This window comes from Prionailurus viverrinus, chromosome A2 (genome assembly GCF_022837055.1).
Source record: "Prionailurus viverrinus isolate Anna chromosome A2, UM_Priviv_1.0, whole genome shotgun sequence".
Taxonomy (NCBI): Eukaryota; Metazoa; Chordata; class Mammalia; order Carnivora; family Felidae; genus Prionailurus; species Prionailurus viverrinus.
Window position 1 is genome coordinate 13,737,997 of NC_062562.1, and position 23,045 is coordinate 13,761,041.

The following is a 23,045-nucleotide window of genomic DNA, read 5'->3' on the forward strand; positions in this document are numbered from 1 at the left end:
ATCACCTTTTCTCACTTTGAGCAGTCACGTGGGAGGCTCCCTGGGCAGCAGGGACTACATACTTCACATGCCTGGCCCCTCTCTCTGGTTGTAGAACAGGAAAGATGGTAATTTGTCGTCTAATTTGACTGTTCGGGATTTTGGACTAAAGTTAGTTGAATGAGGAGTTATTTTAAGAGGAATGCAAAAACTTCCCAGCCAGTGAGTCCAATAAAATCTTTTCTTCTTTTAATAAAGTAAATTGGCAACCCACAGATCCTTTGGTGAGCGTGAACAGGAGTGGCCTTCTGGCGCCACAGCTGCTGCATAAGGAATCCAGCTTGCTTGCCGGCTTGTTTTTTCCTTCCCAAACTTGACTGTTTCCTTTCAGAATTCTGTAGACACAGCAAAGCCACTGTTGCGGAAAGCGATCCAGATCTCACAGCAGACTCCATACTGGCACTGCCGCCTGCTCTTCCAACTTGCTGTGAGTACCATGGACCCAGCCAAGAAGCATGGGGGCCCAGCAGGGGCTGTGACCTTGGGGCAGGTGTGCCCCAAGTACAAATAACAAACTCCAGGACACACAGACCCTCCTCAAGCTGCTGCACTGCATGGGTGGGGACACAGGGACATTTCTTTTACCTGCTAACCAGCCTCCGTCCTTGGCAGTACCCCCACCCCCAAACAGCCAGCACCTAAGGTGATGGTGGGAGTGTCCATCCCCCTGGGGGCTGACACAGGGCCTTGTCTTCATGTTCCCCTCTCTCCTGGTGCTTCATTTGGCCTGTGTTCATTTAAATATGGGGAGGGGCGCCTGGATGGCTCAGTCGGTTAGGCATCCGACTCTTGGTTTTGGCTCAGGTCATAATCTCACGGATTCATGAGTTGGAGCCCCTCATTAGGCTCTGTGCTGGTGGCGTGGAGCCTGCTTGGGCTTCTGTCTCTCCCTCTCTCTCTGTCCTTACTCCACTCACACTGTCTCTGTCTTTCTCAAAAATAAATAAACTTGGGGCGTCTGGGTGGCTCAGTCGGTTAAGCATCCAACTTCAGCTCAGGTCATGATCTCACACTCCATGAGTTCGAGCCCCGCGTTGGGCTCTGTGCTGACAGCTCAGAGCCTGGAGCCTGCTTCAGATTCTGTGTCTCCCTCTCTCTCTGTTCCTCCCCTGTTCATGCTCTGTCTCTCTCTGTCTCAAAAATAAATAAAAACATTAAAATAAATAAGTAAACTTTAAAGTTTTTTAAATAAAAATAAATTTGTTTGGGGAGCATTTCTTGCCAGTAGCCCACTGTGTTTTGTAAGGACTGAGCTGAGATTGCCACTTACCTATTGGGCAATGAATGCCTGAGTCAAGCCTGGGCTCCGTGTAGGTCCTCCCTTCATCTCCCCAGATATAGGTCGTCCCTGTATTCTGAGACACTCAATTGGTTGGGGGGCTTTCTAGGCTGGGCCTTCCTGGCTGCAGTGGAGGGGCCTGCCGGCTGGGGATCAAGATGAAAGACAGTAGGCTCTACTGTGAGGGACACCTCTTTTGTGGTGGGCTCTGCCTATACCTCCCCCTCATTGGCTGGATTCCAGTCTCTCCTGTCTCAGAACCTCCCTGCCCACCAGGCTGCTCTCACCTACCCTTCATGACACAGCCCTGTCACCTGCCTGTACAGCCGGACTGTGAGTCACCTGAGTCATTGGGCACCACATGCATGTAGGAACCCAAGCTCTTGACCAAGGCCCTGCAAGTGTACCTTCCTTTGAACCTGTTAAAGCCTCTCTGTTTGAAACATCTATAGGCACTTAATGCCTGAGGGAGTCCCTCCTTGCTTGGGGCTCCTCTGGCCACCTCCCTAGTGACTGCCCCCAAAGGCAATCTGCAAAGCACACAGACACATTCACAAAGTCTTAGGGGTCTATGCCCATAAGTATTAACTGCTGGCTCTGTGAGCCGTTAAGCTTAAATGAGGTACACTGTAGGTGAAGTGGAGTTCTGTACCCAAAACAATTAATGTGATGAGATAATTTGGTTGATTTACTCATAACTGACATTAAGACAATTTTGTTGGGGTGTGGGGAGGTTCAGTTTTAAGTCACCAACAGAGCACTGAGGTCAGGTAGTAGGTGCTATAAAGTAAGCGTCATTGCTCTCTCTCGTTTTTAGCAACTGCACACGCTTGAGAAGGACCTGGTGTCAGCCTGCGACCTCCTGGGCGTGGGGGCTGAGTATGCCCGAGTTGTGGGATCTGAGTATACACGGTAGGCACCCTCTATCCATACTCCTCTCCCCCTTGGAAACAGCTGGCTATCTTGTCCTGGACAACAAAGAGAATTGGCATTCTGGCTCGAAAGAGGGATCACTTTGGTGCATAGTAAAAAAATGTGGCGATTAAAGCAGCACCAGACATCTCTTGCCCCATCGATTTATGAAGTTGGAGGGGAGAAGCTACTGACAAGGGGAGAGCAGCCCGCATTCTCAGTGCTTGCAAGAACGTAGTGTCTCTTAAAATAAAAAGCGTTCGTATGATGTGCTGGGCTGGCCCCTTTCTGGCACAGATGCAAGAGCAGTGCTCCCAGAAGGTGATGTGCTTGGCAGTGCCTGTGGGCAGCCCGAGTGTCCCAGCTTTTAGATGTACAACAGGAGACAGAATGAGTGGACGTTCGTGTAAAAGAGGGGACGTAGGTTCATGTTACCCACAGAACTGCTTAGACCAAGGTCTGGAGACTGGTGCCTTGGGATCAGGGGTCAGAGGGCACTGGTGCTTCATTGTGTACCCTCCATGAAGGTGTCCAAATTGTCTGCCTCTTTTCCTGTTGAAGAGAAGAGCCCTCTGCAGTAGACAGGCACAGACAACAGTGCTCTTATTCTGTTGTATGCATTGGGGTTCTGGAAAGTTAAGTTTCACAAGGCTGATCTTACCCCATGGAATTGTTGGGAAACAACTGTTCCCAACTCTATTCTTTGAGCTCTAGACTTGAAAGTGCCTGAGAGGAGCCACTCAGTTCCCCCTAGGCTGTCTTGGACTCTTGGCTACCCTGCCTTGAGATGGTGGCTGTCACATACCCTGGCCCCACACTCCTGGCCTTCCCTGCCCCCCTTGTGCTGTAGCTATCACTAGGTTCATGGTGACAGGCCCTACAGGGCATGGGGACAGCTGAACACTCTACATGTTCTCTCTAGAGTGTCTTCTTACAGGCTTCTGTGCCACTGTGGACAGGCGGCCTGGGTGGGCGACCTGGGTGTAGACCGTACAGTCTACCTGCCATGAAGTAACAACAAGGAATGGTGTGGTGGCCTGGAGCATCGGCATCTGTTGTGCTATGTGATTGTGACCTCCCCACCTCAATCTCCTCACCCAGAAAATGGGAGGAATGGCACCTACTTGATGGGGTGTCAGTTGGAACACACAGGGATTCTGCCAAGACTGTCAGGAAGGAGACTTTGATATTGAACAAACTGGGGGCCTGGGGGCCTGTACGACCACAGGGATTCCTGAAAGCAGCAGCCCCTGCCCCACACTAGCATGCTGAGGCACCTTGGAGCTGAGTTTGAGGCCAGGCTGGCCCGGCTCCTTCCCCTGTTATTTTGGCTGTTCTCAACTTTTTAACAGCTTGGAGTACCTGATTAGCTCAGTGAGAAGAGCATGCAACTCTTGATCTTGGGGTTGTGAGTTCGAGCCCCACATTGGATAGAGAGATTACTTAAAAATAAAACCTTTAAAAATAATAAATATTTTTTAAAAATTTTTTATTTATCTTGAGAGAGAGAGACAGACACAGCATGAGTGGGGAGGGGCAGCGAGAGAGGGAGAGAGAGAATCCCAAGCAGGTTCCACGCTGCCAGCACAGAGCCCAACATGGGACTCGAACACACGAAGCCATGAGATCATGACCTGAGTCGAAACCAAGGGTCAGACACCTAACCAACTGAGCCACACAGGCGCCCCAAAAATAATAAATTTCTTAACGTGCTCATTTTATAATTTTTATGCTTATGATAGCGGTACACACACATTTAGAAAGTTACAAAAAGGTTTCAGTGTTGGCTATAGAAATCTCCTGGCCTCATTGCCCCCTGAGGGTTGAGACAGGGTGGTGAGGCTGCTGATTTGCCTGGGGCTTCCTGAGTTTATCTCTTTAACCCTCAGGAGAATCTGAAGGGTTCAGAAGAGGAAGTAGAGGCGTGGATTTGAGTTCAGGCACCTGAGCCTGTGTGCTTGCCCCCTGCCCAGTGCCATCCACTGACACAGAAGCCCTGTCTACACTGTCAGCCAGGGTGAAATTATGGCAGACTTGCCATTCCATACTCTGCTCCTCCACACTTTCTGAGCACCTGTTTATGCCTGCCTTCTGGGCTTTGGAGCCTCATGAACATCTAAACCAGGCAAAAATAGTAAAGAAAGATCAAATAGAGTAAAATAGAACAGTTGTAAATAAAACACATCTCACTGGGGCTGGAGACCACCAGGGACTGCTGTCACCCACTTAATTATCCCCAGAAGTGGCACATTAGGTCCCCATGAACATTGGGGTGTCACAGTCGTCCCAGGAGATGCCAGGGCCCCACAGACTGACTCACCCTCTCTTTTCCAGGGCATTGTTCCTGCTCAGCAAAGGGATGGTAAGTCAAGGCTGGGTGGAGTGGGGCTGGTTGGAGGACATGAAGCCAGGCCCTGCTCACTTGCCATGGTGCAGCCCCCCTTGGGGGCCCAGACCCTCATGTACAGCGGGCTGCAGCAAGGCCGAGGCCCTGGCGCCCCTGCTGGGTTCAGAAGTGAAACTCAGATTCCAGGTTGTGGGATTTGTGCTAAGGAAGGGGCAACCTGGGTTTGTTTTGTGCCCTCTTTGTGGTGCTGGTGGTCCCCTGGAGGGGGGCAGCCCTGTGCACCAAGGGGTGCTCCCACCACCTGCGTCTCCCTCCCCAGCTGCTGCTGATGGAGCGCAAGTTGCAGGAAGTCCACCCGCTGCTGACCCTCTGTGGACAGATAGTTGAGAACTGGCAGGGGAACCCCATCCAGAAGGAGTCTCTGCGTGTCTTCTTCCTAGTGCTCCAGGTGACCCACTATTTGGATGCTGGGCAGGTACGTAGTGCCTCCCGTGTGAGGGCTGATGGGGATTGAGCAGGCTGTGAGTAGGCTTCCTGCCAAGATGTCACCTCTGTGGTTGCATCCTGTCACTAGCCACACAACATGGCTGTCATTGAGAGCTCAGCTTCTGCTCCACACCTTGTCATGGTCTGGCACAAGTGCTTTGTCCCTGTGAGCAGAGGGCACTCCGAGAATGGGAGTCTCCTGTTCCCAGCATAATGGCAAGAGTATTTGTGGCGCACACGTCCACTCAGTGCGTGGACAGTCGAAGGCATCTAAGGGCAGTTTGGGAATCCATGAGAATAAACTGAGGATTCTGGCATGGTGCCTGGCACACAGCGGGTGCTCAAGCAGTGTCTGTCCACACCCTACCCCCTGCCCCAGCTGGTGACGGCTTTATGCCGTTCAAGTAGGGACTGACAGGATCAGCTGTAATTCTCGTGTGGTCGAGGAGCAGCTGCATCTGTGCATGGGTGAACGTCTCAGCCTTTTGGGGGTGCTACTCCATCTTCCCCACCCTGTCCTAGTGACCAACCACAGGCAGGACCTCTCTGGTGTCCTGGGAGGCCGCAGGTGGAGCCTAGTGGCTGTGAAGGCCCCAGAAAGTGCCGAGTAGGTGTCTCATTGGTGAAGGGCTTCCTTTGTTCTCCCTCTTGCACCCAGCTGTGCCTGTTGAGCCGAGCACCACACTCAACACATAGAAACACAGAGCAGACACTCAGGGGGTGTTGATGGCTGTGTAAATGGCCTGTGGGGGCCTTGGGACAGGGCTTCCCTGGGCAGAGAGGCCAGTCTGTACAAACCATGGCATCTGCAGGACTCCCAGGTAGCCACTTCCCACCCCCTGGGATAACCAGCTGCCCCAGCCCTGTCCTTCTCTCCTGGGGTTACTACAGGAAAGAAGAAACGTGATTTGAACAGGGTCTTTGGACAGACTTCTCGCAGGACTTGGTATTGGGCCCAGCACCAGGTGGTGGCCAAGCCTTAGTCCCATAGATGACCTACCTGGTCCTACCATGCTCCCTGAGAGCTGGCTGACCAATCTGGGGGTGGGCTTCCTGCAAGTAGTGAGCAAAGCAGGGGCTCCTAGAAGGAGGGGGCTAAAAAGTTGCTGGACAGGCAAGACCTGGTTAGCCGCCACTGTGGGAGCCTTGCGTCCTGAGGGGCCTGGCACCTGGTGGGAGCGGGCAGGCACTCAGGCATGTGGTGCCACTCGCCTGCTCCAGGTGAAGAGTGTGAAGCCGTGCCTGAAGCAGCTGCAGCAGTGCATCCAGACCATCTCCACGCTGCACGACGATGAGATCCTGCCTAGCAACCCTGCTGACCTCTTCCACTGGCTGCCCAAGGAGCACATGTGTGTGCTCGTCTACCTGGTGAGTCTCTAGAGGCCTGGGGCCAGGGTGGCTGGGGGGCGGTGAGGAGAGGGTCACAGTGACCGCTGCTGTCTGGTCTTGTTGCCAGGTGACCGTGATGCACTCCATGCAGGCCGGCTACCTGGAGAAGGCACAGAAATACACAGACAAAGCTCTCATGCAACTGGAGAAGCTCAAGAGTAAGTCTCAGTGGGGCTGTGTTCCATTGGCAGGTTGCATAGCCATAGCGCCCCCTGGTGGGTGGCACGAGTGCCACCTCTTATGCTGCCCTGAAGAATCCAGAATGACAGCAGTGCTGAGCAGTCACCATGAGTCCCTGCCCCATGGGTCTTGTTAACCCAGTAGGAAGATGGGGGCAGTCTGGGATAGGGGCAGAGCAGGCCAATCCTGGGCTTGATCCTTATTCTGTGGCCAGGAGGGGTCTTGTACTATCTCTGTCCTATCCCCCCACTGCTTAAGATGAGTGTGAGGGTTAGTGGGTCCCCATCAGAGCCTGTTAGGAGTCGGCGGCTGCTTTTGTTATCTGTGCTCAGTGTTGTGACTGAGGATCATACTTGGTGAGACTGGGATGGGAGCTTCAATCTCACTGACCAATAGCAGGCCCTCTAGAGGTCTTGGGTTCTGCCTGGATGCTCAACTAATCCATCTCATGGGACCCAGGGTCCTGTGACTAGTAGAATCTGAGAGCTGCATGTGTCCATGGCTGGCTCAGCACCCCTATTAATCTGTTCATTTGCTTCCTGTGCCCTCATAAGTGCCACTGGGGGAGGAGCCTTCAAGACTGTAGAATCAAAACCCACAAAAATGGCAGTTCTTTCCCTCCAGATGAGTTGGCAAAGGGCTGTGGGTGCTGTCTGGTTCCAGTATGAGGGCAGCCTCTCAAGGAAGCCAATTGCTGGGTTCCCTCACTGCTGCCTGAGGCCTTTTTGCACACTTTCAATCTCCTGGGCTACAACATTTCTAGAACCATTGTGTCCAGAGTGCTCTTGAGCACTCCCCTAGGTCAGAGTAGAGTGAGGATGGAAGACCAGTCTCTTAGGATTTCTTATTCTTAGAACACTCTGATCACTAAAACCTGGCTCTGAGCCTGTCTCCCCACCTGGAGAAGGAGATGAGCCCCCTTGCTCTTAGGGTGCAGTGGGCACCAAGTGAGGTGACAGAGCTGGTGCTGAGCTGGTGCCCAGCAGAGCAGATGGGCTCAGACCTGGGTTGCCACAGGGCCAGTGTGGTGCGAGGTGGAGGGTGTGAAGTCCCCAGGAGGCTCTGTGTCAGTCTCCTGGGGTCTCTTCTCTAGCTGTACCTTGAGTGCTCACCCTCACTTCTCACCCCCAGTGCTTGACTGCAGCCCTATCCTGTCCTCCTTCCAAGTGATCCTGCTCGAGCACATCATCATGTGCAGGCTTGTCACGGGACACAAGGCTACTGCACTGCAGGAGGTAATGCCACCAGAGGCCACGCACACGGGTGGGAAAATTACTGGGAGTTTGCCACGTCTCATAAGTCGTCACATGGGAGAATGTAAATTTGCCCAATGTGTGTCAACAGAATATCCAGGCTTGTTTCACTATAATTTGTTAGTTCATGACCCTGATGGACACAACTAATCAGAGAATATGATACAGAAGTCAAAGGTTCTGGGTACCTGGGTAGCTCAGCTGGTTGAGCTGTCAGACTCTTGATCTCAGCTCAGGGATGTGAGTTCAAGCCTCACACTGGGCTCCGCGCTGGGCATGAAGCCTACTTAGAGAGGGGGGCGCCTGGGTTGTGGCTCAGTTAGTTAAGGGTCCGACTTCGGCTCAGGTCACAATCTTGCAGTTTGTGAGTTCGAGCCCTGTGTTGGGCTCTGTGCTGACAGCACAGAGCCTGGAACTTGCTCCAGATTCTGTGTCTCCCTCTCTCTCTGCCCCTCCCCTACTCTCTCCCACTCTCTCTCAGAAATAAACAAGAAAATGTTTTAAAAAGAGAAAGAGAAATCACTAGTCCTTTCTCTAAAAGCAGGCATGCCCAGGGAACACGGGGTCTGAGAATTTGGGGTCCCCTGACGGTGATCCTAACACTCCCCCTGCCCTGATCCATAATCTCTGATGCTCATCTTCCTGAGAGGAAGCAGGTGCCCTGAGTAGGTAAGGGTGCTATATGGCTGAGACACATGGCAGAAAGAGGAAGAGGTGGTGGTGATGGACAAGGGTCACCATTCTCGAGGAGGTTGGGCCTGCACTTGGCCCTCACAACAGACACCTTTGCTGGGACTTTGTGCCCAGATTAGAGAAGGTAGGATGTGGGCACACCTGTCGGCTTCGAGGGTCTCCCAAATGCTGCTGGGACACCAGGTCCTGTGTTACAGGCCATGTGATGTCGAGCATGCTCTTTCCCGACAGATCTCCCAGGTCTGCCAGCTGTGTCAGCAGTCCCCCCGGCTCTTCTCCAACCACGCCGCACAGCTGCACACGCTGCTGGTGAGTGCACCAGGCTGCCTGCCCCCAGCCCCATTCCAGTTGGTGATCCCGTGACTGCCGCCCCACACAGCATCCAGAATATTTCCAGTGGGCTTCTTTCTGACCAGCATCTTAAGTCTGAGTTGACCTAGGTCCTGGGAGGAGGGAATAATTGAGCATGCCATCTTTCTGCCTCTTTGCTGGAATAAAGCTCAGATGTAGCTGGCTCAGTCGTCACTTACCAGGCTCCTGTGGGTTTAGTTGTGCAGCCCTGGGGAAACTGTGGCTTCAGGGCCTCAATGCCTTCTTCTTCCAGGGCCTGTACTGTGTCTCTGTCAACTGCATGGACAATGCAGAAGCCCAGTTCACCACAGCCCTGCGGGTAAGGTGCCGGCCCTCACTCCATGGGGCGGGCGGTGCTTCTCAGTGAGGAGTCGGGTGTGGTCGGTGATGAGGACATCCTCTGCATGAAACTGTGCCCAGTGGGCCACTCTACAGCATGCAGCTTGATGCGGGTCGTGACAGTGACGGGCCGGGGCTTTCCGTGGCAGGATCTGTGCTACTCAGATGGATCAGGGCCGGCACTGGCAGCACAGTATGACAGGAGATAACTGTGGGCAAGGAGGCTTCTGGCTAGCCTTGGGTGGGGCTTCCCCAACTAACCTGGAGGGCAACCACCAGGGAGAGCCCAGAGCCCACTGGTACCGTGGCCTGTGCAGCCTCTTTCACTCCTGATTCCCAGCCTTCCTGATATCCTGCCAGGTTGGTGTTGGCTCCTGTCACAGCTGAAAATGCAGAGTCACTTGGCAGGGTTCAGGGGATCCCTGGAGCCACCCCAACAGCAGTCCCGGGACACAAAGCTGGGTCTGCCCTCACCCTACAACAGCCTGGTTGCACTGGGGGCAGAGGATACGTCGTGCTGCAGGTCACAAGGAAGCTCCGCTGGGGCGATGTTCTCGCCTCTGACAGGTCCCGCTGTGCCCTGGGAAACAGCTGGTGCCACGTCCTCCTTCAGAGACAGCCCCCTGCCAACCCCCAGGTCCGGGAGTTGATAGCACAGTGCCAGGCCCCAGTCTGCCTGCCTTATTCCAGGACCAGATAAGCATATCCCCACCTTGGCCTCTATGTCCTCACAGGAAAAGGAGGCTAGCAACACCTTCCTCCCAGGGGACCGAGGAAGCCCCAAGCAGAGATGTTGGGATGTGGGGGTGGCTGTGTGACTCGGGTAAAGTTGCTGGGGGTGCTGCGTGCGCCCTGTCAGATGGGGAGCTCTGCTCTGTCCCTTGTGCCAGTCTCTTTGCTCCTGGGGTTGGGCTTGGCGGCATTGCTGCTCCTCTGAGATGCTCCATGTGGCTGTGGATGCTGCCACCCCCACTGCTTGTCTTAGCGATGTTTAGGAGCCTCTGGCTGCATGCCAGAGTGTGAGAGTAGATGTGGTGTCCACTCCCAAGGCCTCCTGGGCCTTTCCATCTATGCCCACTCCTCTGGGCCCTGGTCAGCTTGTGCTGCGGTACCAAGACACCGCCACACAGCGCCCTGTGTTGCCTGCAGTTATCCCACGGCCCCATGAAGTTCTCTCCACCTCTCCCTCCCCATCTTACTTCCCACAAGTGGCTGCTGCTGCTTTGATAGTTTGTGCCTCAGGGAGTCCGCGTGGCTCTCCTACAGGCCACGTGGGAAGTGGTGCAGCCAGGATACACGCTCAAACCCCCTGGCCCCAGACACGTGCTCTTCCTGTGGTCCTACAACAAACAAACCAGAGCGTCTTTGCTCATATCAGAAGACCTTCTGGGCCTCCTTGGCACATGCTGGGGTCCTGTAGGTGGGATCTGCATTTCCCAGGCATCCTCAGCCTCTTGCACAGCTGTGCTTTCTCAGCCCCGCTGGGAACCAGGATCTAGGTAACACTCGGGTCGCTCAGATTGATCCCTCTTTTGACCATTTTTATTTCCCAAGAAGAGCTGGGATCAACGGTCATCTACTACCAGCCATCAGCAGCATCTCTGGTCTCTGACAGTCTCAGCTACCTTCCTGGCATGTCCTCCCCAGGACCAGCAAGTGCTTCTGCTGTGTCAGCCCACACTGGAGTCCCAGGGGTCACTGGCTGTAGTGTGGAAGGAGGGGTTGTCCAGGTCTCAGACCTAAGAAACAAGCAGAAAATGGACTAAAGTGCAGTGTGTTCTCAGGGCAGGATCAGGGGTGGCTGATTTTCCTTTGCTTCCTGAATTTCTTATAATGTGGATGACAGTTTGATAGTGAAAAGAACTAACAGCTATATGCTCCTGGGGTTTAGGAGGCAGGCAAGGGGGGGTAAGCCTAAAATGAAAGGAATAAAGTGATTCTAGATTAGTTGCTGTGGAGCACTTGGGTGGCTCCTGTGCCACTGAGTGGCCCTCGTGTGATGTGGCTTTGCCCAGCCTGGCCCTCTAATGCCTATGTGTCCTGTCCTAGCTCACCAACCACCAGGAGCTGTGGGCCTTCATCGTGACCAATCTGGCGAGTGTGTATATACGGGAAGGAAATAGACACCAAGAGGTAGTAGGTGACATGCTTCATGTTTGGTATCTTTTCAGCTCTTATCCGGGGGTGGTGGGGTTGAGGTTGTCCTGGGCACCAGCAGATCTCAGCAACCGCAGCGTTTTCACTCTTCAGCAAGCATCACACTTGTGTCCCCCACAGAGTTGCAAGTGTGGCTGGGGCAGGCCAGGTCTAGGACAGGAATGTTTCCTAGGTAAATAACACTTCTCCGTGTTAAAAATGAGCCAAATTTGAGGTCCCTGAGTGGCTCAGTTGGTTGAGCGTCTGACTTCGGCTCAGGTCATGATCTCACAGTTGGTGGGTTTGAGCCCCGCATCAGGCTCCGTGCTGATAGCTCAGAGCCTGGAGCCTGCTTTGGACTCTGTGTCTCCTTCTCTGCCCCTCCCCTACACATACTCTGTCTCTCAAAAATGAATAAATGTTAAAAAAATTTTTTTTAATGAGCCAAACTTTATTGAGCCCCACAGAAGAAAACCAGTTTATTCTACCTGAGCTGTCTGTTCTAGAATGTCAGTGAGGCCTCATGGCCTACTTCCGAGGAGCAGTAGCTCAGGCAGGCAGTCCTCTGCACTGTGCTCCGAGGTTATCCTAATGACCCAGCCTCTGAGGGGTAGAGGATCCCAGGGCTTGTCCTCACAGGAGAGGTGCCCTCACCAGGTTCCCCCTGCAACCCTTAGCCCTGGGATTCCCCCCTCAGCCCTAGGGTCACTGCCTCCCCTCCTAGCTCTGGCATCCTGCCTCCAGAGTATCTCAGATTTAGTTACTTTTCTACCTTCATGGTTTTCATTTTATCTCTTGTTTATAAAAAGTTTAGCTGACCTCCCAGCTTCTGGGTTAGTTTGGATGCTTTGGGCTGCAGGGAGCAGAGAAAGCCCAGACTTCTCACTCCAGCAGTGAGGAAGCAAAGGGCAGGGTCATCATAGGGCCAGGAGTGGCCTCCATGGGTCACACTTGGTGACCCATGGAGGGTCTTTGACCTCTCAGTGTCTGCCTCTTGGAGGTGCTATGGGGACACTGGGAGCAGCTTCAGCCCACTTTGACCCTTGTCCTCTCAGCAGCCAGAGAGGACCTAAGAAGTCATTCACATGGCTGCCTATCAGAGCCTCCCAGGATCCCTGCATCTCCAGATAAAGCCTACCCCCAACCCACAAGACCCATGTGGGCTGATATTACCACCTCGCTCCTCCACGCAGGGCCCCTCTGACCATACAGAGGCTGAGACTAAGCAGCTGCCCTGACTCCCCCGCCGCCCCCCCCCCCCCCGTCCCCTTCATCTGACACAGGGCAGGTTGAGGGTGTGAGGACCCCAGTCCTTCACACTGGAGGCCATGATTCCTGTCGGGTAGGGGGGTGAGGAAGTAGACAGCTCTGTACAGTCTCCTACGGTGCCCTCATCTGTCCTTGTAGGTCCTGACCCCTCCCCTCACTCAGGCATGGGATTTGGGGTGAAGTTTGGGTTGGGAAGATGCAAGCAGCCCTAGTCAATTTAGTGGATGTTTGAGGCTGAATTTTCTCATGTTTATGCAAGATGATTCTAACTGACGTTTCCACCACAGCTGTACAGTTTGTTGGAGAGGATCAATCCGGACCATAGCTTCCCTGTCAGGTAGGAAGGCCCAGTGCTGAGTGCCCATTGACATATTGTCTTATATTTTCTCTGCTCTTGAAGTGGTGCCAGTGCTGGGGGGGACCCAACTGCCCTGTGTATCTGTACCTCTCTCCCCACCCTCTTCCCACTCCCCTTCGTAAACCTGCTGCACTCACAAAAATCCCACCGAAGTGTCACCTGCTCTCTCCCATCAGCTCACACTGCCTCCGAGCAGCAGCTTTCTATGTGCGAGGGCTCTTCTCCTTCTTCCAGGGACGCTACAATGAGGCCAAGTGAGTACCGGGAGAGGACCGGTTGCCCCACGCCCTTCTGTGTTGCTCCCTGACAGTATGTGCCCAAGGCCCTCTGTCCCTAAGAAAGGTGGGCTCTGCTCAGGGCCTTGGGGCTGCTGCTGCCTTTTCCTACCGATGAGGCATCCCCATGGGGCTTTAGCATCTGTTTTTGCATAGGCGATTTCTTCGAGAAACTCTGAAGATGTCCAACGCAGAGGACCTGAACCGGCTCACAGCCTGCTCCCTGGTGCTTCTGGGCCACATCTTCTATGTGTTGGGGAACCACAGAGTGAGTGTCCGGGGCTGGGCCAAGAGGCTGGGGGCCGGCACGGTGCTTACGGACTACCACCCAGCAGCACTTTGCATCCTGTGCTCCTCCATGATTTTATCTCAGTAACCCGCCCACTCCCCACTGCTCCACGAGGCTCTGTGAAGGAAGGGGCACCTTGGCACCATGGGAAGCAGGGCTGGGGGAGCTTTGGATCCCTGAAAGGTGGGTCTGTGAGACAGATGTGCCCAGTGCCATATGCAGGCAGTGGTTAAGCAGAGGCAGTGGTTAGTCAGAGCCCTATGGGCTGTCCAGAGCTGGCAGGGCTGAGGGCACGTTTCCCTTCTCTATGGTAATACCTGGGGGTGGACATCTCAGCCAGATACCTTAGGCTCCGTTTTGCCTAGGGCACCCCATGTTTTCATTCTTACCTAGAATGGCCTCCTGGGGACTGGTCCCCAGTGGGATCAGCCAACTCTAAGTGTCTGAGTCAGATGGAGTATCTGGGGTGTACATCGTCACTTCCTCTTACCTGTAGACCTCATGAGGCGATTAGTTTTTTTAAGATAGTATTTGTTCATGTCATCTAACGCGACCTGTTCGTGATAGAAAGTCTGAGAAGCAAAGAAGGAAGTGATTGCATGTCTTCTGTCTTCTAGCTGTTTCCAGCTGCCTCTGCCTACGCATATGTTTTGTTTTTTAGGCTGTTTCATAATTTGATATCTTGTCTTTTTCTGTACCATTGGGTGAGAGTTTTCTTCACGGCCACAAGAATTTTGAAGCAGCATCTGCTTCGTAGTTTAGTTAGCCTCACTTTAGCTAACACAGGGTATGTGTCTTGGCCCATAGGGGTTCCTCTGATCAAACCCTAGAGCTCCCTAAGAATGAGCATTTTTAACAACCTTGGCCCATCCCACTCCCCACAATCGTATGACAAGCACTTGCTGTGGCCCTGCAGCTCAGGTCCTGGTGGCCATGGCCTGAACACTGGGGACGTCACCACCTCCAAAGGAAGAGGACAAGCTTTGGGTTCTCCCTTCAGAGTGCAACTCTGCTCCATCTTGAATACCCTGTCCGCCTATTCCTCAGCCTCTGAGCACACAGAACAGTGGCTTGGTGTGTGTTTGGGGGCCACGTGAGGAACAAGTTCAACATGAGGCACTGCTGAGTGTGGGCTGCCCACCTCACGTCTCAGTGTGGTGATTACCCCGGTGTGTGATTACCCCGTTTTCCAGATGGGGAGATTAAGGTCACACAGTCCCAAACTGCAGACCCAGGCTTAGAACCAGACCTCACTGGCTCTCATTTGTCTAGAAGTCTCCAGAAGCCACCTTGAATGGGGCAGGGTAAGCAAAGCAGCTTTTCAGCTGCAGCTCTGGTTCATGTTTGGGGCAATCCTGGGGCATCTTATAGAACTTTTTTAGGAGCCTCCGCTGCTCCCTGTGTGTCTGGGCCTATGTGAAGTGACATGGGACCCCCAAGGACCCTTAGACCCAAGCCTGGCTTCAAGTGGTTCCAGGTCTGAAGGAGACACACCCAGACACAGCCAACTCTACCTGGGCCTGCCAGCCTAGAGTGTCCACAGGCATCATGAGTTCATGAGCAGCTTCACACAGAGTACCTGTCAGAATCACACATTTTCATACCAGATTCTGTGGGGCCACAAGCTGACATGGGGGAGCTTGCCCAGGAGAGCCAACGGGTACTCTCCTTCTGGCAGCTTCCAAACAGAGGCCCAACCCCAGGCCTAAAGGAATACAGTAGTTTTTTTGTCTTCTGTTGTGCATTCTGAGGTCTTAGAAGGACTTCATTCAGTTTTGAAAAGCTTTGAGACCCACCTGAACTTCATCTTTGAGGTACCAACCATGGGACAGTGTGAAGTCATTGGGCTTTTGTGTCTGTAAGGAGGCGTGTCTCACCCGATCGTGTCTGTGCTGAAGCTAGGCTTCAGGAGTTGCTTTTGATGATTTGTAGGTCTCTTGGCTATATGGCAACTGTCTGTCAGCAGCTGTTAGGTAGGGAGTTCTCCCATGTCACCTTGAATCCAGCATTCGGGCCAGCAGAGCTTGTGGTCCCTAGGCTGAGGGGGGTCAGAGCAGTGGTACCAGTCACCCTGGGGTCAGGTATGGGTGTTTATGGCCCCCTGTCCACTCTCAGCACATGCTGGGCATTGAGGGGGGCGGGGGTGGCGTCGTACAGCCACTCGGTCAGAGTTGGAGAGTTAACATACCCTGGTGTCCCACAGCCCCGCGTGTCAGGTAGCCTCCCACAAGAGTGGACTTGTATGTAGCAGAGAAACCTCCCTTCCTCCTTTATCCTTTTGGTCCTCATCACTCCCACCAGAGCAGACTGCTTCCTCCTCCCATGCCCTGGGACCTCTGAATGTGCATTTCTAGTTGGCTCCTGATCTGGGTCCAGAGCTGACTGCTGCCAGTGCCTTTTGTTCTAGTGAGAAAGACAAAAGCATGTAGATTTGTCCATAGTCAACAGTGCCCCAGTGAGGAAGTAGATGCAGAGTTGAAGAGTGAGGGCAGTTTATTTTTTCCTGAGGTGTTGAAGAGTACTTCATTCTTGGTTAGTTGAGTGTCCAACTCTTGATTGTGACTCAGGTCGTGATCCCAGGGTTGTGGGATTGAGCCCTGCCTTGGACTATGCGCTGAGCATGGCACCTGCTTGAGATTGCCCCTCTGCCCTTCTTCCCTTTCTCTCTCTCTCTGAAAAAAAAAAAAAAAAAAAAAAAAAGAAGAAGAAGAAGAAGAAGAGTACTTCAGAGGTCACTTGAAATGGGCCCTGAAGTAGGAGTAGGAGCTTGCTTGCCAGTCAGCAGGAAGAGGGAACAGCCTGGGCTGGGGGTGATGGGTGGGTCCTAGACTGTCCTTGCTGCTGGCCCCAGCCCCCACTCCCTTCCCTGGTTGCTCTTGATCAACAGGAGAGTAACAACATGGTGGTGCCTGCCATGCAGCTGGCTAGCAAGATCCCAGACATGTCCGTGCAGCTGTGGTCATCAGCCCTGCTGAGAGGTGAGTACAACAGCCAGCCCTTCCCAGAGATCAGGGCCACTGGGGAGAGCCCAAGCCTAGAAGATACCGGGTAAGCCCTGTTTAGCTTCTGCTTAGACTGGGTCTCTACAGGGCACAGCCCCAATTCCAGCATATACTCAGGCTCCACAGGAGATCCTGTTTGGGGGCAGCAGGCACTGGGCTCAACACAGGATCGGTTCAGTCTCTCCATAAAGCCGTTTCTTGGAGTCTGGGTGAAGAATCGGGCTGTAAGCCCTACCCCTCATTCTTGGTTTCCTTCCCCCTGAATGGCTGTGTCAGTCGTCCGTCAGACAGTACTGGCCAGGGTGCTCTGGGTGCCCAGTGGGCTCTCAGCAGCCATCAGCGTTGTTACTGCTGCTCCCCTGTTTACAGATTGTGCTATTAAAGTCCAGAGACTCACCCAGGGCCCCCTGGAAGAGACAGATGACGAGCTGCTCCTGTCTGCAGTGGGCTCTGTGGGCCTATTCAGTCCTCCTGCCTCAGAAGTGGGTGTTGGGTTCCCTGCTCTAGTGAGTTCCTGTGTGCCTGAGGGTTGGCCACGCCCTCCCCGGGAGGCCCAATATCCACAGGGAGCCCTAAGAGCTTTCACTGCCCAACCAGCCCTTGTGTCTGTCCATGTGGGCCACACTGCTCACCCACCTCCAAGAACATGACTCAGGAACTCAGAAGGGCATGTGTGAAGACTGTTGGCAGGTGGGCTTGCGGATCCCGAGACAGGGCTCAGGGCAGGTGACCTGCCAGGTACATAGGAACCTACTGGTTCGACCTTAGGGCTCTACCCACACCCAAAGGGAGGACATGGGGGTGGTGACAGGGCAAGATGAATCTACCCTGTGTGTGTGTCCCACCCTTAGACCTGAACAAGGCCTGTGGGAATGCCATAGACGCCCATGAAGCAGCCCAGATGCATCAGAACTTCTCGCAGCAGCTGCTCCAAGACCACATTGAGGCCTGCAGTCTCCCTGAACACAACCTCATCACGGTATAGGCACTGGGTTTGGGGAGGCAAGATGGGGGTGCTGGTTGGCTCCTCGGGTCCTACTTACCCGGCCTGAAGCACCCAGGGGGCTTGTTCCCTGAGGAGGGACGTACACGCTTGGCTGCCATCTCCTTGCACGTCTCCCAATAATCCCTAACTCAGCCTCACCTCAGGAGCCCCCTCAGATCAGAAAGACAGCACCAGTCACCCAAGTGGGTGATGTAGGGTGCTTCCCAGGGGCTCCGCTGACTCACGTGTGGAGGACAGAGGGCCCTGGCTGGGCGACCAGCCCAAAGAGGGCAGCAGTCCAGGGCAGACACGCAGCCCATTACACCCCTGCTCCTCGCCCGTGTGTTCTCTCCTCTCTGCAGTGGACGGATGGCCCACCTCCCGTGCAGTTCCAAGCTCAGAATGGACCCAATACGAGCCTGGCCAGCCTCCTGTGAGGCTCCTGAAGGGAGCCACCCAGCTTCTCGGGGACTCTGTGGGGTCCAGTGTGTCCCCTACTTCCTTCCAGATGGCACTTGAGCTTTCCTTGGAGGTGTGCTGGAGTGTGTGTCCCCAGGCTTCCTTCCTGACTGTCTCCAGAGCTTCCAAGTCCCTATGGAGTGTGCGGTGCTGATTCCGCCCTCCCAGGAAGGGCTGGCCAGCCATTCCCACCGTGTAACAAGACCCCCAGTGCTGAGGCTTGCAGGTGGGATATTGGAGCCAACTTTCCAGAGCCATCTTTTAAAGTGGACTTGAATTGCCAGTTCTGCTTCCACGTCTGAGTCACGCCTTTAAGGGAACGTGTCTGGGCAGGGGACTGGGGTGCCAGTTGCCAGGGTGGGTGGTACCACTGGTGCATTGCCACATGACTTCCATCGCCTGGGCCTCCGTGCCTGGCTGGAGTGTTTCCTCTGCTCACAGCAACTTCCAGAGCCCAGAGGCAAAACGCCAGTTTCTGCCCCAAAATTGGAGGGAAGAAGTAATGGCATGTGTCAGGGACAAAAATGCACATCCCACCATGACACTTTTCCCAGCTTGCCTTTCTGTCCAGTGTCCTCTCCGCCCCCATCTGACAGCCAGGGCCTCTGATCGGGAACCCTGGGGGACCCAGGAGCTCGGCTTCCAAACATCTGTACCTTGACTGGATTCAGTGTCCAGCCATGGAGGAGCACATTCTTGTAGACACGGGTGTGCGTGTGTGTGTGTGTGTGTGTGCGTGTGTGGTGATTCACAGAGCTGGAGCTGGGGGCTGAGACTCTTAATGTGTGCATCAGCTACCTTCCCCCGTCAGCATCCATGCTGCTGGGCAGGAAGCAGAGGAGAAGGGAGGGGACCCTCCTTAGCCCACCTCAGGGTGCCCGAAGGATGAAGGGCCTTGCTTCCTGGCAGCTCTGTGGTGTCCGCAGACGCCTGGAGCTCAGCTGGCGAGCAGACAGCGGTTCCCCTGGTCCCTCGCCCTGCTCTCAGGAGGGAGGATGAGGTGACCTGCCTGCCTTGGGTCTTGGGACAGCATTGAAACCTCTTCCTGAGCTGGACCCCAGGAGGCTCTGCCAGGCTCAGACAACCGTGCTCAGTTCTGTGCTCCTCTTGGATAGTCGAGGAGGTACCCCAGCGGTGATGGTGGCATTGGGGGCAGTCGAGGTAGCCACCTCCTCCAGCTTCCGGTGCCTGGAAGCGGTGCCTCGAAGCGTCTCCCCAGAGGAATGGTGAGTGGTCTTGCTAGTCAGGGTGGCTTGTTAGTTCGCATCTTGTTACCCTTGCACTGTGAGGGCTGCTTCTCGAAGCCTCAGTGTCTGACAGAAGGAACACTGGGATCACTCAGGTCAGCTGCTCAGGCCCTGAGGCCTGGGTGTGCCTTAGCCACAAGCAGGGCTGTCAGCAGACCTCCCTGCGCTGGGCCACTGCCCTTACCAGGCCAGCATCAGGCCCTTGCTGCCCACGTGGGAAGCCAGTGACAGGCATGCAAAGTGAACTGCTGATTGGAGGCATGGGCTGGCCGGGACTTGTCCTATAAGGACCCACCATCTCTGTGGCATCCTGGATCACTCAGGAGAGCCTAGCACTGTCCCATGCTGCTCAGGGCCCCCTTTTTGGCTGACCCTCCCGGGCCCATGAGGCCTACAAAAGAGGGTATGACATGTGGCCACAAGTTGTCCTGTCCTGTCTTCCTCCCCCCTCAAGGGTACCCTCTAGGCCCTCCCCTCCACCCAAGGGACAGAGCCCCCTCTTACCATGAGCTGCCCCTGTTGGCCTGGACCCCGCACTGTATGACCTCTCCAGACCCTCATTACTTCTTCAATCACACTGTACATGTTTGTCTCTTCATATTTATTTAAGCCTTTCTTTGCTTCTAGGGCATTTTTTTATGTAGAGCAGTTGAAATAAGAACCTCAAAACTTAACATCTGTTCTGATGTTAAAGTATGTTTAATGACCACCCTGTTATCTATGTTCATGTAAAGTTAAGGATAAGTTTTTATGTTTACAGCTAAGAATTCAGTACTCCATGTTTAATATTCCACTCTAGCTTTATGGAAGCCAGACTGCGTGTACCTGCATTTATGCGCGTGCAAGCTTTGAACTTTCCCTTTGCTGTAGCATCTTTTGGTTACATAAAGCTGTCATAGTACTTTCTTGTGAATCCGAATTGAGTGCCTCTCAGTTTTTCACTCAATCATAAGAATTTAAGACAGGCAGCAAGTGATCACCCAGGGAGACCTTACACACTCATAGCTAAGTATTCAGAAAAAATAGATAAGTGAAAAGTCCCAAGCCTTTCCGTGCACAGCGGTGCAAGGGAGGGAGCAGCAGAAAGATTCCTGTTGGCAGGTAAATTACTGAAAGCTGGCCAGACTCTTGTGTGCCCCTTCCACTCCCTCCTGTGGTCCTCAGGGTCTGGGGGCTGGTCCAGGAGATGCTGGGTTCCAGGTACACACGCTGCTGCCTCCCCACTGCTGGGTCTTTGCAGTCACCCATGGGTGAAGCGAGGGTCCTCTCCCTGGGGTAAGAACTCCACCCCACTTATTGGGAACACTGGCAAGGAAATCAGATAAGGGCTGCCTGGTGCAGTGGGTCGCATTTGTTGATTGCATTGTCTCTGTTCTGTTAAGGGTTTTTAAGAAGTATGTTTGGCATAATGTCTTTTAATGGGTTTGTAATATCTTCTGGTTTTAGCAGCCTGTAACTTCAGCTGGTGCTTTTAATCAGGAAAAAAGTTTTTGTAAATACAAAACATTGTTTAAAAGACGTAACCATAGAACATAGCTTCCCGTTTTTGGATTTCTTTTCCTATATATTCAAAGTAAAATAATTTGCAGGAGCCATCACTTGCTTTGTCTTTGTCGTGTTATCTGTCCCTTGTGTGCACTACTCCAGAGATGGGCTCTCACCCTCTGGCCGGGCTAGCAGGGCCACTAGACGAGTGGGCATCGGGGAGTTCTGCTAACCAACAGGTGTGAGGATGCAAAGCCCCATCCCCTGGACTGGAGGACCTAGTGGAAACCTGAGTCTTCTCTTCTACCGATGATGTTCCTCCAGAACAGCCCCACCTGGAGGAGAGGGGACCCCATAGACATCAAACATTTGGTCCACAGCGCTGCCTGTGCCTCCCTGGCTCTTACCACAGACGCACTTGCTTATTCACCTAGTGTCCTATTTCCTGTGTTCTTAGAAAACACAGGGTTTGGGATTGTTCTTTGTTTTTCAATTTTTCTTCTCTTTTTTGACATGAAAGTCACATAAAATTAGCCATTTAATGTGTACAATTCAATGGCACTAAGTACATTCACGGTGTTGTACAACCAACACTTGTCTAGTTCAAGAACGTTTTTATCCCCTCAAAAGGAAATACTGTCCCCATTAACTCTCAATCCCATTCCCCCTCCCCCAACCCCTGGCAGCCACTAATCTGCTTTCTGTCTCTGGATTTGCCTGTTCTGGACATTTCATATAAATGGGATCATACACGTGGCCTTTTGTGTCTGGCTTCTTCCACCCAACGTATCTTCAAGGTTCGTCCACATTGTAGCATGAGCCAGAATTTCATTCCTTAAAGCTGAATAATATTCCACTGTATGGATGGACCGGTTTGTTTATCCATCCGTCCGTCGATAGGTGTTTGGGTTGCTTCTTCCTTGTGGCTCTTGAGGAGTGCTGCTGTTGTGGATGTCCCCTACACATTTTTGTTTCAACATGTGTTTTTGATTTTCTTGGGTCGTGTCTTGTTCTTAACATGCAGGGATGGTGCCTGCCTGCCACCCACACTGTGTCAAGGCCCTCGTGTTGGTCTCATCACTATGCCCCCCAGTAACACCAAGGTGGTCTCAACTGCTCGCTCCTAGGAGCATGTCTGAGCTTTCTTTTGGGCCATGGTCCCAAGGCAGGACCACGGGCCACTAGGTGTGTCAGTGACTCCACACAGCCCTGCCAGGAAGAACTCCCCACTGCAGCATGGTGGCCCCACCCCCCCCATTGTTGACGCCTGCCCCCCTCTGCTCCATCCCCAACAACCCAGCCATAAATGGCTTTGTCACTTGGGGTGGACTCTGCCTGCCCTATCGTTGGCTTGGACGTCGTTTTTTTCCACCTTGAGCCTCCCAGCCTCTCTGCAGGAATCACAACCTGAGCCCACCCAACCAGAGCACAGCCACAAATCCACCAGGTGACAAAACTACCCGCCAGCAGACACGTGGCCACCAGCTGGGAGTGAATCACAGGCGACTAGCAAGCCGGTCCCGAGATGGCCACTGTTTCACGGGAAGTAGGCTCATCTGGGGGCTGCAGCACAACGCCCTGGTTGAATAAACCACTTCCCAGAGAATTTTCCCCAAATTGCCAGATAACGATGAACAAAGAATGGCTGCTGGAGTCCTAGATTTGGGGGGAACCTCTCAGGTAAAGCCAGGTGGGCTCCCGTCAGCAAAACTGGTCAGCACAAATGGACACGGTGTGGAGAAGTTCTGCGGGGGTGAAGGACACACTTGGGACGTGGATGACCGACACACCCAGGAAGCGGTCACGGGAGGAGGGGGAGGACGGGAGTGGGCCTCACAGAGGCCAGCGGATGGCAAGGGCAGCTGGCCCAAGCACTGAGTGGCCAGGGTAGGGGGTCACTAGTTGTCCTTCCACACACACCCCGGTCCTCAGACATCCTGCCTGTCACTCCACCCATTTCTGGCCATCTCCACCGCCCGTCCCCAAGTCACAGTCACATCTCCCACCTGGATATTGTCCAGCCTCCTCCCTGAATGATCCTGGAACATTCTGCGCTTGCTCCCACCTGTCCCCATGCCAGGGGCACTCTCCCTGCGGCTGCTCCGCTCAGCAGCCCGGCATCAGCCAGGAATGTCCCAGTTCGGGCCCGGCACATGTCAGCAAGTCCACAGGACAGCCCCAGAGGAAGAGCACAGGCAGGACTGGCAGGTGCCACTGTGGACACCTGCCTACGTTGTCTGTGGGTGTCAGCATGCTCCGTCCCTGTGCCTGG

The 23,045-nt window shown here is 53.8% G+C and overlaps 1 protein-coding gene across 2 annotated transcripts in view; it reads left to right on the plus strand.

Moving 5' to 3' along the window:
- Window positions 1-20,886, plus strand: part of MAU2 (MAU2 sister chromatid cohesion factor) — a 30,360-nt gene extending 9,474 nt beyond the window's left edge. Inside the window, exons 4-19 of one of the 2 annotated variants that reach the window (XM_047833043.1) lie at window positions 371-466; window positions 2,136-2,230; window positions 4,565-4,592; window positions 4,897-5,052; window positions 6,285-6,431; window positions 6,520-6,610; window positions 7,764-7,867; window positions 8,810-8,887; window positions 9,183-9,248; window positions 11,318-11,401; window positions 12,961-13,010; window positions 13,208-13,285; window positions 13,463-13,574; window positions 16,483-16,573; window positions 17,449-17,576; window positions 17,945-20,886. In XM_047833043.1, the coding sequence (XP_047688999.1) occupies window positions 371-466; window positions 2,136-2,230; window positions 4,565-4,592; window positions 4,897-5,052; window positions 6,285-6,431; window positions 6,520-6,610; window positions 7,764-7,867; window positions 8,810-8,887; window positions 9,183-9,248; window positions 11,318-11,401; window positions 12,961-13,010; window positions 13,208-13,285; window positions 13,463-13,574; window positions 16,483-16,573; window positions 17,449-17,576; window positions 17,945-18,019 (1,479 nt within the window). In that variant the 3' untranslated portion in view covers window positions 18,020-20,886. Of the gene's footprint in view, window positions 1-370; window positions 467-2,135; window positions 2,231-4,564; window positions 4,593-4,896; window positions 5,053-6,284; window positions 6,432-6,519; window positions 6,611-7,763; window positions 7,868-8,809; window positions 8,888-9,182; window positions 9,249-11,317; window positions 11,405-12,960; window positions 13,011-13,207; window positions 13,286-13,462; window positions 13,575-16,482; window positions 16,574-17,448; window positions 17,577-17,944 lie in introns of both variants that reach the window. The other variant, XM_047833033.1, reaches the window with a different exon arrangement.
- Window positions 20,887-23,045: the final 2,159 nt, after the last annotated feature.